An 18,254-nucleotide genomic window follows, 5' to 3' on the forward strand; every position below is an offset into this window, starting at 1 on the left:
TTTTCTAGTTCAGTGCAGCTCACAGGTACATCAGAATGACCTGGAGGGTAGGTTTCTGATTTGTTAGATCTGGAGTGGAACCTGAAAGTTTGCATACCTGACCAGCTTAATGTTGATGCTGCCAGCTCAAGAATTACTCTTTGAGAACAGCTGCTCTCGTAAAGGTAAAAAAGTGCCAAAATTTAACTTCTAGTGGGAGATTTCTCCAAATTGTACTTGACCTCAAATTCTGTAGGCTAGGGACAATGAACGTAAGCTGACCAATATCCGGATGAGGTTAAACCAAAAGTTCTTCCATCTTCTGAATTCTCAGATACCATCAACTCTCTCCTTGGTCTCTGGCAATAGTATGTACAGGCATGAGAAATACACTTTTGCCTAGAATAGCTGTTGAGGGACTCAGGATTAACATATTTCTTAAAATTTGATGGAAGTTGGGCTCAATACTGTGATAATATTGTATGTGGCAATCAGTGCTTCATTCTTTTTAAATATCAGAGTCATGGGAGACTTGGTAATGAACAAACAGCAATTTACGTGCCTTTGAAGAACTACATCTGTACCTGGTAGAGTCCACTCAGGTTGTGAAAAAGGGGAGTTTGGGAGTCCATATTCTTTGATCTCGTAAATCATGAGGCAAGTAATTCTGACTTTGTACTATAATCTCTTTGGATTTAAACAAGTTTCTACTTTAATATAGGCTTCCCTTGTGGCTCACCTAGTAAAGAATCTGCCTGCAATGTGGGAGACCTGAATTCGATCCCTGGGTTGGAAAGATCCCCTGGAGAAGGAAGAAGCTACCCACTCCAGTATTCTGGCCTGGAGAATTCCATGGACTGTATAGTCTATGGGTTGCAAAGAGTCAGACATGTCTGAGTGACTTTCACTCGTACTTTAATATGGACTTTCCAGGTAGCTGAGTGGTAAAGAATCTGCCTCCAATGCAGGAAATGCGAGTTCCATCTCTGGATCAGGAAGATCCCCTGGAGAAAGAAATGGCAACCCACTTCAGTATGCTTGCCTGGAAAATTCCATGGATAGAGGATCCTGGCAGGCTACAGTCCATGGGGTTTCAAAACAGTCAGATATATCTTAGCGACTAAACAACAACATGCTTTAATATGCAAGGGACATTAATGTGTACTTTTTAACTTTTCCTCCAAAATGTTATAGAGGTAGAGGAGCTATAGGCAAATCTGTTTCCTCTATGTTTCTGAAATTGTATTATTGGTGTAATTACTCAGCATTTCACTTCACTGCAGAAGCTCTGATATTAAATAATGGGGCTTGATATAATTTGAGGTTAGAACATAGAACTGAGAGTGAAATTTCAATCTCTGAGATAAATTCACTGATGTTCTTGGACCTACTTCAGGATTTTGTGCAATCCAAATCTACAGAGGATATCCAAGAGTGCTGGTTGGCCTCATGCAGGCCTCAGGAATGTGGGAGCCAGTGTCCTAAAAATGGGCTGACTTCCCCTCTTGATGTGGAGAGCTATATTGAACTCAGTGGCCATGCCTAATGGCTCGTGAGGCCACCGTGTTGGGGATTAGGTCCATCCACTCCTCCTAAGGGAAGAAGAATGACCAGGGTAATTAGTGAGTAAGAAAAGGAGCTCAGCATGAGTGGCAATCTTCTTTTTTAGAAGAAGTTGCCTGCTTGCCAGGAGGATGCATTCTGTTTTGCCCCTTCGTGCAGGCAATAAGGTTTATTGTATTCTGAGTCCTGAAGTTGACTAGCCTTACCTGTGACTGATGACCTGGCCTATTTCTGAAGTTTTATATTAAAAACCCCACAGTTGCTTCACACCTAAGTCATATATTACAACTCAGCCTTTATCAGTAATAAGGGGGATATCTTGAACTCTATTTGTCTTAGTCTCATTGCTGTCTCTCAGTTGATCCTAAATTTAGGTAGGCCATAGCAGGAACATGTATAAGGTTCCTTAAAACCTAACACTATTGCCCAGAAATTTTCTATATTATATGTATCTCTATGTGTCATATATAGAATAGTATGCATTTTCAAATATGTACTCAACCCCTGGCTTCATATTATGTTAACAACTCTTTTCTTTGCCTCACGGTCTTAATATATATTTTATATCATAATATAACACATAATTAATAATATATAATAAAAGATGTGATGTGGGAAATATAATACAATATACTTTATATATATTTTTTGTAAACTATTTTATGAGATAATATTATTGTATATAGCTCTTGCTGTGCTTAGTCGCTCAGTTGTGTCCGACTCTTTATGACCCCATTTACTGTAGCCTGCCAGGCTCCTCTGTCCATGATGATTCTCCAGGCAAGAATACTGGAGTGGGTTGCCATGCCCTCTTCCAGGGGATATTCCCAACCCAGGGAGCAAACCCAGGCCTTCCATACTATATTCTTTACCATCTGAGCCACCAGGGAAACCCATTGTATATAGCTTATATTAATCTGATCTTATTTATATTTATCTATATATTTATACATCTATTTCTGTATTCATTATAGAGTTTATGCATGTAGCTAGACTTACATACTATTCAAAAACAATAGTAGATAAACACAAGAGGAAAATAATTTATTTATTTATTTTTTTACAATATCTGACACCAATTACTTTTATTTTTTTTTATTCTTTATCTGACATTTTATTTTTTATTTTTTAATGCAATCAATTTTATTTATTATTATTTTTTTTTTTACTTTACAATACTGTATTGGTTTTGCTATACATTGACATGAATCCGCCATGGGTGTACATGAGTTCCCAATCCTGAACCCCCCTCCCACCTCCCACCCCATATCATCTCTCTGGATCATCCCCGTGCACCAGCCCCAAGCATCCTGTATCCTGCATCGAACATAGACTGGCAATTCGTTTCTTACATGATAGTATACATGTTTCAGTGCCATTCTCCCAAATCATCCCATCCTCTCCCTCTCCCTCAGAGTCCAAAAGTCCGTTCTATACATCTGTGTCTCTTTTGCTGTCTCACATACAGGGTCATCATTACCATCTTTCTAAATTCCATATATATGTGTCAGTATACCGTATTGGTGTTTTTCTTTCTGGCTTACTTCACTCTGTATAATCGGCTCCAGTTTCATCCATCTCATTAGAACTGATTCAAATGTATTTTTTTAATGGCTGATTAATACTCCATTGTGTATATGTACCACAGCTTTCTTATCCATTCATCTGCTGATGGACATCTCGTTTGTTTCCATGTCCTGGCTATTATAAACAGTGCTGCAATGAATAATTTATATCTAAGATTTTCTGTCAGGTCTGTGACTCACGTCAGGTTTGGAGACATAATTTCTCAGCACTTCTGTACATTTTGTGGCTGAACTCATAGAAACCTTATGTCCCCAAACTACAGATCTTGTTTATACTGAATTTTTTCACTTCCTTTATTATGTTGAAGCTGTGTGTTTCTAAGATGACTAGACTGAGAGCTACTGAGGGACAGGGACGGACTTGGTCTGATTTACCTGCTTCTATTCCTGACTTTCAGCAAAAGATTGGTACGTGGACAATTTGTAAGTGAACCCATGCCAGTAGAGTTAGTCTTCATTATAGCACAAGTCCTCTCCCTTCCATGAAGGCTTCTCTGATCACCAGTGCATAACCCTCTGTGGCTGTTGACTAATAACTGATTCCATGGTAAAGATAACATTCATTAAACGTTAGCTATGTTCCAGGCTCTAAGTTAAATCATTGTTATTTAGTCTCTTAAGTCGTGTCCAACTCTTTGTGACCTCATGACTGCAGTATGCCAGGCTTCCCTGTCCTTCAGATCTCCCAGAGTTTGCTCAAGCTCATGTTTATTGAGTCGATGATGCTCTCCAACCATCTCATCCTCTGTCACCCACTTTCTAGTGCCCTCAATCCTTCCCAGCATCAGGGTCTTTTCCAGTTTGTTGGCTCTTTGCATTTTTAAAGCTGCTACCTTCAAAAGTTAACTCTTTCAAAAATTCCCTTAAAAATTATTTTGAATTAAATCACATGTTCTGAAGATGATCTTTCCCATCAGGGTTTTTTTCCCGTGAGTCTGCTCCTCACATCAGGTGGCTAAAGTACTGAAGCTTCAGCTTCACCATCAGTCCTTCCAGTGAATATTAAGGACTGATTTCTTTTAGGACTGACTGGTTTGATCACCTTGTAGTCCAAGGGATGCTCAAGTCTTCTCCCAAGGTATCTTAGGACTCCGAAGCTGAAACTCAGAGGGTTTTTATGGCATTCCAAGGCACACAGTTGGTGTGACAGACTTGAGACTCACACATGAGGAGTCTGACTCCATAGCCCATGCCACTCAACTCTGTGAAAAACTGCCTCTCAAGGATGAATCAGTTGTACTCATGAGCAACGCCCAAAGCTGGTGGTTTCTACCCCCATTCTTTGCAGTGTGTGTGATAATGATTTAAGTGCCCAGGCAAAGCCAGATTTAAAAGCAAATGTCCTACTTATCTGTTTGCTCAGAGTCTCCACTCTGCCAGTCTATACCTAACCAGTGAACTCCGTTCCTCCAGCACGTAATATTTAAATTACAGGCTCATCTCCCTGTTTTGTTAAAGTCTTCAAAATCCTGAATACTATTTGGATTTTTATTCAGCACCAAGTAAAACAGGACAGAATTTTAAATTTATCTTTCTCCCAAATTACCCCACCAGTCAATACTCAGTCTTAAAAGTGTTCTTTGTTGTCATCATTATATCAAAATTTGGTTTCCAAATAGGCCCTGGGCCATTCATTCAGCCTGAGTTACTAAGTGTATTCTTGTGGGTTCCACATTCTGGCATGTAGGTAGGCTGAGTGTGATGAAATTCTGCGCTAAGCATAAGTTTGGTGCTTAAATTGATTTAAGTGATTTATATTAATTATCTAAATGAATGCGACCATGAACACTGGCAATGAAAGCTATATCTTATTTTCTACTTTATCTTGAAAATGTATGAGGAAGAAATGTGTTTGGCAAAGATTACTCAATCGCCATGTGTTTTACAAAGCTGCTTTGAGTTCAGAAGGATCATCTTTCCTGTCTCTTCCTTAAATACTTTGACGGCTAAGAGAGATACTTATATAGTGTGTTAATTGCAATCACTAGAAAACGTTTTTTCTGGTTCCTAATACTCAAATAACTTAATTTCAAAGAAAGTAAGCCTTAATATGGGACACAGCTAAAAGAAGCAAAAATGAAAGAGGAGGAATTGAAAAATAATGGAGATTTTAGTGCCTGGATCTCTGTACTTTGGCATCAGAAGAATCTGGTTTAAATTTTACTCTGAAACTTCCTAGTTGAATAAGAACTCTGCTCCTCAGTTGTTCTTAAAAATAAGTCTTATTTCAAGGGCCAGTTTTGATAATTAACTTACATTTGTGGTCTCATAAGTAATGTAGAGTACAGATACAAACACAAACAAATCGCTGGCAAATAATATCAGTGATCTTTTTCTCCTGATGAGCCTGCATGATTGTACCATTTTTGTTACTTCACTTTTTTAAGGGTTTCAAATAGCTTAAAATAAAAATCAAATGGTTTAATGCTGCTTTGGAAAGAAGCATATGGAAACTCAATCAGACAACCATATTAAAGGATCATCAGCAAAATTCTTTCCTCTCATCCTCAGAGCATCTTTGATGAAAAGGGAGGGTAAAGAGAAAGATTAGCTTTTAATTTTTGCCATAGCCTGAAAAGAATATTTACTTCAGGCTGACTGATACTTTAACAAGTTACTTCTTCCAATAAGAGGTATTTTATATGCCAACCATATGTTTGAAACTTTAAAATGTATTATATAAATTAGCCAAAGTAAGACATCATTCCAGATACAATATAAAGTATTGCATGCCTTTTTCACCAGAAGAAATAAATAGTAGAAATATTTCTAATTTAATTGTTTTTTGTTCAGAATATATAGAGATGAGTTTTGAGACAAACTGTCCTCTGGTATTAATGAAGTTGTACATCAATTCATTATACTTGTATAACCTAACTTTAAGATCCTTTTTATATGTCATTATCTAAAGTGGACATTGATTTCTGTAAGTAGTCCCATATTAGTTTGATTCTACTTCAGCAATTTCAGGTGTTACAGGCCATCAACATATATTCTAAATTTTTTTTGCATAACATCCTGTTATGATAAGAGATAAATCTATTGTTAATTGATACAACTGCCTTCACTGAGTTTTCTCCCATTCCTATAACTTCACTAAATTTAATTTTCATTCCCTTGAAGGTTATTGATAAATGCTATTTTTGAAGCTGAATATATTTATTTCAATGGCAGTTTTAAGGATAATTTTAAACAATCTGGCCGCCTGTTCTTTCTGTGAAATTGGAAAAAAAAAAAAAAAGAAAGTCCTTAATTTTAAGATCAATGAAGAGTAACAGCAAAAAAAGCATTCCTCATTCAAGAAACTTACTCTTGGCCAATTATTACTGATGTTTTTTGTTAGTTATTAATGCCATTTCCTTATGAATGCATACTTTCTTTCATTCCAGTAGGTATATAAGGCAATTTTTGAAGCACATATGGTAATATTTCAGAAAATAACCTCCTTGAAGAGATTTAGGGTGATGGGAAGATAGAGGTGTGGGAAATAATACAAAGCCAGGGAAGAATGAGGCAAAAATTAAGATCTAGTTTTCTGAAAAAAAAATGACAAACCCATTTACAAGATGGATGGCCTAGAACATAAACAAATTTCTTTAAAATTGCAACCTGTTCTGACACTGAGGCCTGAGAGAAATGTTTCCTTCATGTCCTCATGAAAGAGCATCATGTGATGTTGTCCTAAATGTCCCCGACACCATCCTACAACAAATACAGTCAAGTGCTTCACGGGACCACATGATATATATCTCTGGTATTTATTGAAGATACAGGCGCAGTGCAGGCTCAATTAAGTAGAAGTAATTATGCAAGACTAAATAATGTGATAGAGGTATGGAGAAGTCTAATTACCTGGAAGGAGCCAAGAAAATTTCCTGGAGGATTGGAAGTTCATACCTTTCAGCAGAACCTCAATAAATATTAATACAGCCACTGAGTATGTTTCTGAGCAAAATCATTTACTCATGGACAAGACCAATGATTTTTTAGACGTAAGAGAAATGGACAATCAATAATGCGAAAACTGCATCATGAAAATGTGAACACCAAATACCTGCTCAATCAAAAGTACAATCTCAACTTAAGCCATTCAAAGAATACAGAATTTTGAACTATTTAGATTTTTCATGAACCTTTTAAAAAAATTAGTGAAATGTTTCCTTGGACCCTACACACTCAGGTTATTCCTTATAACTTAGATACATACACCTATTCACAATTATTCTTAAGTAGTCTTAAACCATTTTTTCCTAAAAAATTAAATAACTGTCAGTTATCTATAAAGTTCGCTTCTAGTTCACCATATTCACCCATAGAAGAATGTTTTTCTTTCTAAGAGTACAGTATAAAATGCACCTGGCATTAAGTTCAACCAAAACTGGTGCAAGTTAAAAGGATGATTAGAAAATGGTAGAAAATGAAGGGAGAATAATATGATCTTTATTAGTTTGTTGGAAATATTCTGGTAAGAGAACATCACTATGATTATATATTATGGATAACTGTAATCTTCGTCAAGCTACTAAGTGCTCTTTGACTCAACATTCTTATCTATTCGATGGGAATAATAATGAACTTCTTTGGTTGGGAGAAATAAATGAGATAATACATGTGATATTCCTAGAATAGTACTGACATGCAATAAGTGCTCAGAATTAAGCTATTATCCATCAAGAAGGAAACTATCTGCATTTCAGTCTTATGGCTTATAACCAGTTCCTACTCATGTATTATTATGGTAAAATGAAAGCTAGAGGTAAAAACTGCAGCAACTTCATATCAGCAAATTTATCCACAGGATAATTTAAAACATTGTGATGGAATTTGGTGGTGTTGTTTATGTGCTAAGTCATGTCTGACTCATTTGTGACCCCATGAACTGTAACCTACCAGGCTCCTCTGCCCATGGGGTATCACAGGCAAAAACACTGGAGTGGGTTGCCCTTTCCTTCTCTGGGGGATCTTCCCAACCCAGGGATAGAATTTGCATCTCATGCATTGGCAGGCAGATTCTTACTGCTGAGCCACCAGGAAGCCCAGATGATGGAATTGCTGGGTCTAAAATCTTTTTCTAACATATGTCCAGTGGATCCCAGACATTCTAGAGCTCCAGAAATCACATAAGTCATCAGTCTGAAATATTAACTGCATATAATTTTCAAACCATTGGAAGAAATACTTCCCAACCACTGAGGAGGTAATGAATATACTGCTACCAGTAGAAATTCATAAAGCTCTACTGAGATTCTAACCCTGGGAATCAAGGGTGGTTTGGCTCACTGACTAAATAAATCATTGAACTCGTAAATGCAAGCCTTGCAATCTTACAGTAATTCAAATGTGACTTTCAGAAAAGCAGTTTAAATCACTACATATTATATTAGTTTTCTGTTGCTGCATTGAAAATTGCTATCTGGGTCAGGGAGATCCCCTGGAGGAGGGGATGGCAGCCCACTCCAGTGTTCTTGCCTAGAGAATCCCCATGGATAGAGGAGCCTGGAAGGCTACAGTCCATGGGGCTGCAAAGAGTTGGACAGGACTGAAGTAACTTAGCACACACATACACATAGTATGAAACTATACTCATTTTTAAAGTCATAGTTTCTGTGGATCAGAAGTTCAAGAATTGTCTGACTGGTTCTCTGCTTAAGGTCTCACAAGGGCAAAATAGAGGTGATGACCAGGGCTGTAACCTCATGTGGAACCTGAAATTTCTTGTATATTTAGAAATGGGTTTCTTCTACCCCCATATACTTGCTGGCTATCAACTTCTCAGCATTTAGAGACTTTCTGCGTTCCTCCTGCTTCAAACACCTATCTATTTTTAAAGCCAGAAACAAATCATTTCCCTTGCATTGAATTTCTCTCGTGACTCCAGTTTTGTCCCTAACCTCAAGACACTGACTTAAAAGGGCTCATGAGTTTAGGTCAGGCTAAGATAATCTCCCTTTTTAAATTTCAAGTATGCCATAGAACATAACCTATTACAGGAGTGATATCCCAATATATACATGATGTTAAGAATTGTAAAGATCATGGATGCCTCCAGGAATGGGCCACTTAGGGCACATCTTAGAATTCTGCCTACCACATATATCAAAGGCCTTAAGTATTAATCATACCAAGTTTAGACCAAAGGATCAACGCTATTAGCAAAAATTGCCAAGTCTTAGACTTTATAAGAAAGAAAATTGGCATTTAAAAGCAGTTATCCTGTCATTTTACAATTTTAGAATATCAAGTTGTCTTTTGTACAGATGAAACAAATTCTAGGCTAAATTATGCAGAACCACACTCTTGGCATCAAGGACAAAAAAAAAAAAAAAAAAAAACTGAAGAATCAAATCCCCTCATTCTCAATGTGCATCATTTACTCTGAACTTTTTCATCAACAAGACCCTGTATGGGTGTGTTATCAGTGTTCACACAAAAAGTATCCCATAAGATCAAGAACATGTGGAAATACTGCCTTTAATTTATGAAGATGAGATATATAAGTTTATTTGACCTTCCAGAATCTAAACTTCCAAGACTGCATCCAAAAAATTCATGCCATGTTAATCAGATTCTAGAATCCATTCACATGCCTGGAACTATTGGCTGTATTTCATATTTTCCCATAGGGAATTATATGGTTGTTGTTTATAAGGAAATTTATAGTAATAATTTGTAAAGATCTGAACTAAAGTTCTTCTGAGTTTTGTTCCTCATGTCACCTTACTTTATCATATTGATTTGTTTGTTTTTGGATTTTTGCCATAGGTGAGTGGATTGGTTGATTGATTTTTGCTACTGGACCAATTTCATAAATGTCTTTTAAAAATTATATATAGTTTATGTTTTCAAGTGTGTTATACTTTCATAGCAGAAGATATTAAGAAGAGGTGGCAAGAATACACAGAACTATACAAAAAAGATCTTCATGATCCAGATAACCAGTATGGTGTGATCACTCACCTAGAGCCAGACATCCTGGAATGCAAAGTCATGTGGGCCTTAGGAAGCATATCTATGAACAAAGCTAGTGGAGGTGATGGAATTCCAGTTGAGCTATCTCAAATCCTATAAGATGATGCTGTGAAAGTGCTGCACTCAATATGCCAGCAAATTTGGACAACTCAGCAGTTACCAGAGGACTGGAAAAGGTCAGTTTTCATTCCAGTCCCAAAGAAAGGCAATGCCAAAGAATGCTCAAACTACCACACAATTGCACTCATCTCATACGCTAGCAAAGTAATGCTCAAAATTCTCCAAGCCAGGTTTCAACAGTACATGAACCATGAATTTCCATGTGTTCAAGCTGGATGTAGAAGAGGCAGAGGAACCAGAGATCAAATTGCCAACATCTGTTGGGTCATTGAAAAAGCAAGAGAGTTCCAGAAAAACATTGACTTCTGCTTTATTGACTATGCCAAAGCCTTTGACTGTGGATCACAACATACTATGGAAAATTCTGAAAGAGATAGGAATACCAGACCATATGATCTGCCTCCTGAGAAATCTGTATGCAGGTCAAGAAGCAACAGTTAGAACTGAACATGGAAGAACAGACTGGTTCCAAATAGGGAAAGGAGTACGTCAAGGCTGTGTATTGTCACCCTGCTTATTTAACTTATATGCAGAGTACATCATGTAAATGCCGGCCTGGATGAAGCACAAGCTTAAATCAAGATTGCCACCCTTATGGCAGAAAGCAAAGAAGAACTAAAGGGCCTCTTGAGGAAAGTGAAAGAGGAGAGTGAAAAAATTGGCTTAAAACTCAACATCAGAAAACTAAGATCATGGCATCCAGTCCCATCACTTCATGGCAAATAGACTGGGAAACAATGGAAACAGTGACAGACTTTATTTTGGGAGGCTCTAAAATCACTGCAGATGGTAACTGCAGCCATGAAATTAAAAGACACTTGCTCCTTGGAAGAAAACCTATGACCAACCTAGACAGCATATTAAAAAGCAGAGACATTACGTTACCGACAGAAGTCTGTTTAATCAAAGCTATGGTTTTTCCAGAAGTCGTGTATGGATGTGAGAGCTGGACTATAAAGAAAGCTGAGTGCCAAAGAACTGATGTTTTTGAACTGTGATGTTGGAGAAGACTCTTGAGAGTTTCTTGGACTGCAAGGAGATCCAACCAGTCCATCCTAAAGGAAATCAGTCCTGAATATTCATTGGAAGGGATTGGCTGGGAAATATTCATTGGCTGGGAAAAACTGAAGGTGGGAAGAGAAGGGAATGACAGAGGATGAGATGGTTGGATGGCATCACCAACATGATGGACATGAGTTTGAGTAAGCTCTGGGAGTTGGTGATGGACAGGGAAGCCTGGCGTGCTACAGTCCCTGGGGTTGCAGAATCAGACATGACTGAGCAACTGAACTGAACTGATTAGCACATTTATATCTATATTTCTATCTATATCTATCTATGTCTATATCTATCACCTACCTAAAACCAGTTTTCTGATGATGACTTTGCCACAAAGAATTATTAAATCAGTGATGATTTCTGTATTTTAATTAAGTACGAGGTGTTGTCCATGACTCTTTGGAACCCTCTGCTGTTTAGGTTTCTGAGCTTGGGTAGGCCATTATGAAAATTAGAAATGTTCGCCTGAAGTAAGGGCAAGAGTGTGTAAGGATATAATGCCACCTATTCAGTACCTTACAGAAAGGTTCTATTCTAGAATAAGCAAACATGGAGGAAAGGTTGTCTACTAAATCATCTCTATATGGATATATTGATTAGCTTAATTATTTTCTTGATGGTAGAAAGAACTTTAGACTTTCATGAGAATGTGTAGGGACTCTTGGTCAACAAAAAAAATCCTGACAGTGAGGAATAACTTAAAAGCAATCTGCAGATAAATTTCACTTCCTTCACAGTTTTCCCAGGGAATTAAAAAATGTGAAAGTGTTACTCACTTCTGCGATCCCGTGGACTATAGCCCACCAGGTTTCTCTGTCCATGGAATTCTCCAAGCAAGAATACTAAAGTGGGAAGCCATTTCCTTCTCCAGGGGATCATCTCAACCCAGAGATCGAACCCAGGTTTCCTGCATTGCAGGCAGATTTTTTTATCGTCTGAGCCACGAGGAAGGCTTAGTCTCAAAAGGTGTTTTCTCTATTGTGCATCTGTTCTTCTGAAGTGAATAAATAGCCCTTTGAATCCAAATTCCTTAGCTCCACTTAAAATAGAGAACTCACTTATGGTACTCACCAATCCTATGAAATATTTTTTGGAAGAATGACAAATAAGTTTAAAATCTTTACTTTAGTAGATAACTGCAAATATGCACTGTGGTTAAAAAAAAATATGCAAGATGGAAAAAGGAGAAGGGCAGATGAGTTAAGTGCTGCAAACTTTCTTCTAATGCTCTGCATTGATGCAGTAGAGATATAGATATCACATTTATAGCAAGATAGATATTAATAACTATAAATTCTCTACAGAAAGCCCCCTTTGTATAATAGAAGGCACACAGTGAAATGAATCAACAGTGAATATTAATAAAGATTTAAAAAGTCATAACCAAATGTTCAGAAGAAAAGTCTGTTATCAAGCCTGAAAATTCACTGAAAAAAAAAAAGAAGAAGAGAAAGATAAGGAGACAGAGGGCAAACGAGAGAAAGACAGTAAAAGAATAGGGTAGGGCGAGAAGATATAAAAATATTGTACAGTGAAAATGTAACTATTTAATAAGGCAATAAAAAGAAAGATGAGAACATTTACTCTCTTAAAAAGGATGTCTCTAAGTCTCATACAATTTAAATACATGCTTTTGTTTAAATATTTCATGTCCGTAGTTATCAAAAGTTATTCTAAGGAGATTTGCACTTGAATGACTGCCTCAAATATGTTCTGATTCTGTAAAGGTGATGTAATTTCCCTTTTGGTTATTTGTACTTAATTAGTTTTTGTCAATATTGTATGTTCATTATACTCCAACATTTCAAGGTCTGCTTGTTTTCTGATTCAGAAAAATTAGTCTGTATCCTTTAGTTATATAAAAAGCCTACCATTTAATTAGGAACATGTCATATTAGATTTAGGTAATGGTCTGTAGCCTTGCCAATGCCTACATTACTGCTGAGAGTAATCAGTCATTTAGGGAAGCATATTTTCACTTGGAAAACAGTGAAGCTGCAAACCATTGTCCCTTGTTTGCATTTGTTTAGTTTTCTTCTATTACATTTTAATCTCTCACACCTTTTTCCTTCACTTCAAACGTCCCAAGCTTCTCTATCACTATAGGTGTACTATTTGAATTCACCTTACTCTCACTGATTGCCTCTTTCTAACTTGATAGAAACTCTTATTCTTCAACTTTATGAGGAGCTATAAAGACAATGAAATGAAGTATAAAAAAGAAAAGAGTCTTCCAATGTTAACCTCCATCACATCAAACATGTTCTGGAGAAAATGTTCATATGAAATTATTAAGTTGGAACATTTCAGTGTATGTTCTCTGTCGCTCAGCCGTGTCCAACTCTTTGTGACCCCATGAACTGCAGCCCACCAGGCTCCTCTGTCCGTGGGATTTTCCAGGCAAGGATACTGGAGTGGGTTGCCGTTTCCTCCTCCAGGGGATCTTCTGGAACCAGGGCACCAAACCCGTGCCTCCTGCATCTCCTGCATTGGCAGGCAGTTTTTACCACTGAGTCACCTGGGAAGCCAGGACCATCTCTACTTCTAAGTAAACAAAAATCTATTTGAAGAGAAAAACTCGAATAATCCCTTATATAATGCTTAAAAAATCTCAAGAGTTGGAGGAATCGGTTACCTCAGCTCGCCCCACTGGAATGTTCTCATAGTTGTACAGATGGTCCAGGTCTTCTAAGGTGGCATCGTATGTCTCTGAGTCGTAGTTGATGGATTCTAGAGTTGGGGCAGTCACAGCAGCATCCAAGAGGACAAGTCCCACGATAAGTCTTGCTAATGCTTTCATTTTTCAAACTTTCCTAGTAATAAAACATTGGAACACATAAATATTTAATTGCTAATAACTTATGAATAGTTTGCACTAAATAGGAATGATATATCACTGCCAATACTGAGAAACTCAAGCTGGTAGTTTTCTTTCAATGGATAATTTATAACATAACATGCGTAACTGTGTGGATTCTGAGGACTACTGCTGCCAGGTATTCAAATTAATTCACAAACCTACCCACATTTTTGCAGTAGATATTGTAATGATAATAAACTGATTTTATTTTACAAAGAAACGTGGAGAAAAAGAGATGCAGAAAGACTGTGATAAACTTAGATGGCTCAGACGGTAAAGAAGCCACCTGCAATGTGGGAGACCTGGGTTCGATCCCTGAGTTGGGAAGATCACCTGGAGAAGGGAGCAGCCACCCACTCCAGTATTCTGGCCTGGAGAATGCATGGACTATACAATCCATGGGATTCGCAAACAGTTGGACACGACTCAGTGACTTTTACTCTATTCACGAAAGCCTTCACATTATCTAAGTTTAACCACTTACTAAGCATGAAGTTATTTCATCAGCTCTGGGATGCAGAGCTGAGGATGATGATAATTACTACACTGTCATACCATTTTAAAAATGAGGAAACCAAGACAGAGTTGGCTAGTAATACAACTAAGACTGTTTCTTATTCATTTAAGCCCAAGGCTTTTTCCAGACAAAATAATAAAGGCTTTTTTTTCCCTTCTTTGTTGCCTCTGGGTGTCATTAATACATAAAATAATTTAATATGTACATACATAAAATTAATATTTCATGCAATATTTTCAAAATTTGTTCTTAACTAAATGGAGGAGATAAGAAAAACCATTTTTCCTTTAGTCCTTGGTGTTTTATTTCAATTCTTAATGGCTATTTAAAATTTAGATTCAGAATCAATGGGAATACATGTTCAAAAGTCACTATTTAGCAAGATTTCCTTAGAGGAGCATTTGCACACATAAGATTAGAGCAATCTTTTGTAATTCTTTAATTAATATAATTCTTATTTTCCATGATAACATCATGCATTTGGGAGAATCAGTCAATATCTTATAATTTTAATTATTTTAATTCTGTGTATACTCCTTTGAATACAATGTAGTTTAGAAAAAATCTCTTAGCATAATTTTAAATGTTTAAATTAAACCTATCAAAAGTGTTACCTCATGACCCTTTATTGAGGAACAAAGTATTTGTAAAACTTTTTATCAAGCATGTCTAATTTTAAAGGTTTTGTATTTCAGATACACTTGGATTTACTTATGAACAGTACATGTGGTTTTTGTACCTACGCAGACATATAAAAAGGAATTCATGGTAAATATTACCTTTAAACTTGAATGCACTGGCAGACCAACTGACCTTCAGTTACTTGAAAGAAAGTCTTTATGAAGCAGGTTTAGGCAGAAGTATATGAAATTCCTCTGAGAATAAAAAGTAGTACAAGGAGCTCCTTTTCATCCCCTCCTATGGTTTTTTCAAATAAATTTTGTTCACACAGGATAAACTAAACCTCTGTTTTATTTGCCTTTGCAGAAGTTTTTGCACGATCTCAGATTTGAAACTGTATTATACAATCACCAACAAAGTCCTGCTTAATAAAACAGTGTGATTTGCAAATCTCTCAAGAACCAATCTCCATATTCAGGTGGGAAGCAGTAACAATGGCCAACACTAATCTAAGAAGTATATATTTTCCTTGTACATTTCTGGCGAGTTTCATTGTTCCAAAAAATTATACACTTGCTTAGTTTTTTCTCACTTCACACTGTAAAGATCTGCATATTAGAATTTACTTGCATTTGACATGTTTGCTAAAGCTATCACCAATAAGGCAGTCTGGGAACCTTAGAAATATGAAGAACACATATCCATGTGTAGATAAAAAGCATATCTCTTCCTTCAAATTCTTACATTAGTGTTTAACGTAGTGGCTTGTTGAAACTTTGAACTTACTGTCTACTATATGCCATCTAATGATATTTTAACAACATATACTTATATAAAGCTTTAAAATATATAGCTTAAAAAGGCATTCTAATTGCAGAATTCTGATATGATCATCAATACATTTTAAACACCTGATTCTTATAATTTTCTTCTTTTGCATAATATTTCAGTCAATAACAACCAATAGTGCCTGTCAATACTAGCAAAGAACATGTTCTGTATCAGGGCACCTGATTTAAGGAATATATTGGAAACAACTATAATTTTATTGGCATCTGTGATGGCTGTTAAGATAAACTCTTTTGCTGTATGTTTTGAATTCCTAAGCTAATTCAGAATTTTGGATTTTCCAAGAATAATATAAATATAAAAGGAGTAAACTAAACCCAATCCATTGAAGTTCACCATAAAATACTAAAGCAAGGTGAATTATTTTTTTTCAAAGGTTGTTAGAGTAGGAAAAACAGTCTATAACCCAAGAAGAAGGCAAGTGTAAAAACTTACCTTTGGCTCCGACTTGTTGAAATGGCACGCAGGGACTGAGGATGCCTTCCCAGTGGTATTTGCCCCTGACCAATGGTTGTGAATTCTGGTCTGTGGGAGGTGGAACTTATAACACTCAGTTTTCTGTTTGGAAAAGCTCACCTTGAGAAATGCTTCTCAGTCTTTAATAAACCCAAATTATTTTATAATCATTCAAATTAAGCAGCAGAAGCCAAATTACATAGTACATAAAGCTCCTGAAATTATGTTAAAGGAATTCTGATTGCAAACGTGTCACCTTAAAAATTTTAAATGGAAAAAGTCTGTTTTAACATATCTCGTCTACAACACATTCACCAGTTAAGGGAAGACATTAATGTACACAGTGATACTGTAAACAGATATTTCAGAAATCTTCTAAGAAGAAAGAATTTTACCAAACCTTGCATATCTTGAATTGTTTTTCTTTTTCAATTTTCATTGACATTAACTGAAATTTAGTAAATGTTGCAAAAACCTTACCTATATAATGTTGGGTAAGGAAAAGAAACAAAAGAAAACAAATTATTTTGATTGCTTGGAATGCTTTGAGAGCAAACAATAACCTCTTGCATGATTATCTTTTTAAAAAATTATGCCCAGAAATAATGCATAAATATGATATGAGTGTTTTGAAAAGAAGGCTCCATTTCTTCTCTTTTATCTATCTATCAGAGCCCCCAAAATCAAGTTACACTAAAAACTTTTTTGCCCCAGAATACAAGATTTATTTTAGGCTTTTGGTACCTGACATGTTTTGTGAAGCTGAGTTTTATTACAGGTATATAGAGAAAATATATTTATATTAAATTTCTCTTCTTCGCTTTTACTCACTCTGCAAAAGTTCTAGAGAAAACTAAAACTACCATCTGGTGTTCTGGTATGTCTTGTGTAAATCTAGGCATCTGACTCTCACCTGTACACCAGGAATCTTTCCTTCATGACCAGAGGTGAACAGCTTCCCTGGATTTTGAAAGCAGGTTTGGTCCTGGACAAATCGAAGGAGGAGATGGTCTGTCTTCAGAACACTCATTCCCCTTTCTGGTTCCCTCCAACATTTCGTCCTTCAAACTGCTTTGCCCATCTCTTCAGGGCACTCTCAGTCATTATCCCCATCATCTGTACCTGGTTACAAATAATTTGTTCTCAGTGTGAATTATTTTTCTCAGGGTCAGCTTTATTGATAATTGAAGCAGTGATAAAATGTATAAAATCTACACAGACCTCTGGAACAGTAGTGAGGCCATCTTGGAGGCAGTGGTTTCCTCCTGGCAGCTGTGCACACTTTCAGTCTCACCGCATCATCTAGAGGGTATTTTCAGAGCATTTCTGGAAAGAGGCATTTCTGTCCTTTAAACCAGGAATCCCCAGCCCCAGGGCCACACCTGTCAGAAACTCACCTGTTAGAAACTTACACAGCAGGAGGTGAGCAGCAATCAAGAGAGCAAAGCTTCATCTGCTCCCCATCACCAGCATTACTGCCTGAAGTGTCCCCTGCTCTTCCCATGGAAAAATTGTCTTCCACAAAACCAACCCTTGATGCCAAAAAGGTTGGGAACTGCTGCTTTGAGTTATTGATGTTTCAGTGATGTCTTCCATAGGCCTCAGGACACTCTCCATGAATGCAGTTTTTTCATGATGATTTCATAGCCAAATTACTTGTGTTATATATAGAACT

The 18,254-nt window shown here is 36.7% G+C and overlaps 1 protein-coding gene across 1 annotated transcript in view; it reads right to left on the reverse strand.

Moving 5' to 3' along the window:
• The window catches only part of EPYC (epiphycan), a 40,571-nt gene extending 23,976 nt beyond the window's left edge, over positions 1-16,595 (reverse strand). The window contains exons 1-2 of the mRNA XM_015094588.4: positions 16,559-16,595; positions 13,912-14,089 (exon numbers count right to left, since the gene is read on the reverse strand). Coding sequence (XP_014950074.1) covers positions 13,912-14,076 — 165 coding nt within the window. The 5' untranslated portion in view covers positions 14,077-14,089; positions 16,559-16,595. The remainder of the gene's footprint in view (positions 1-13,911; positions 14,090-16,558) is intronic.
• Between the last annotated feature and the right edge of the window lie 1,659 nt (positions 16,596-18,254).

This window comes from Ovis aries, chromosome 3 (genome assembly GCF_016772045.2).
Source record: "Ovis aries strain OAR_USU_Benz2616 breed Rambouillet chromosome 3, ARS-UI_Ramb_v3.0, whole genome shotgun sequence".
Classification (NCBI taxonomy): domain Eukaryota; kingdom Metazoa; phylum Chordata; class Mammalia; order Artiodactyla; family Bovidae; genus Ovis; species Ovis aries.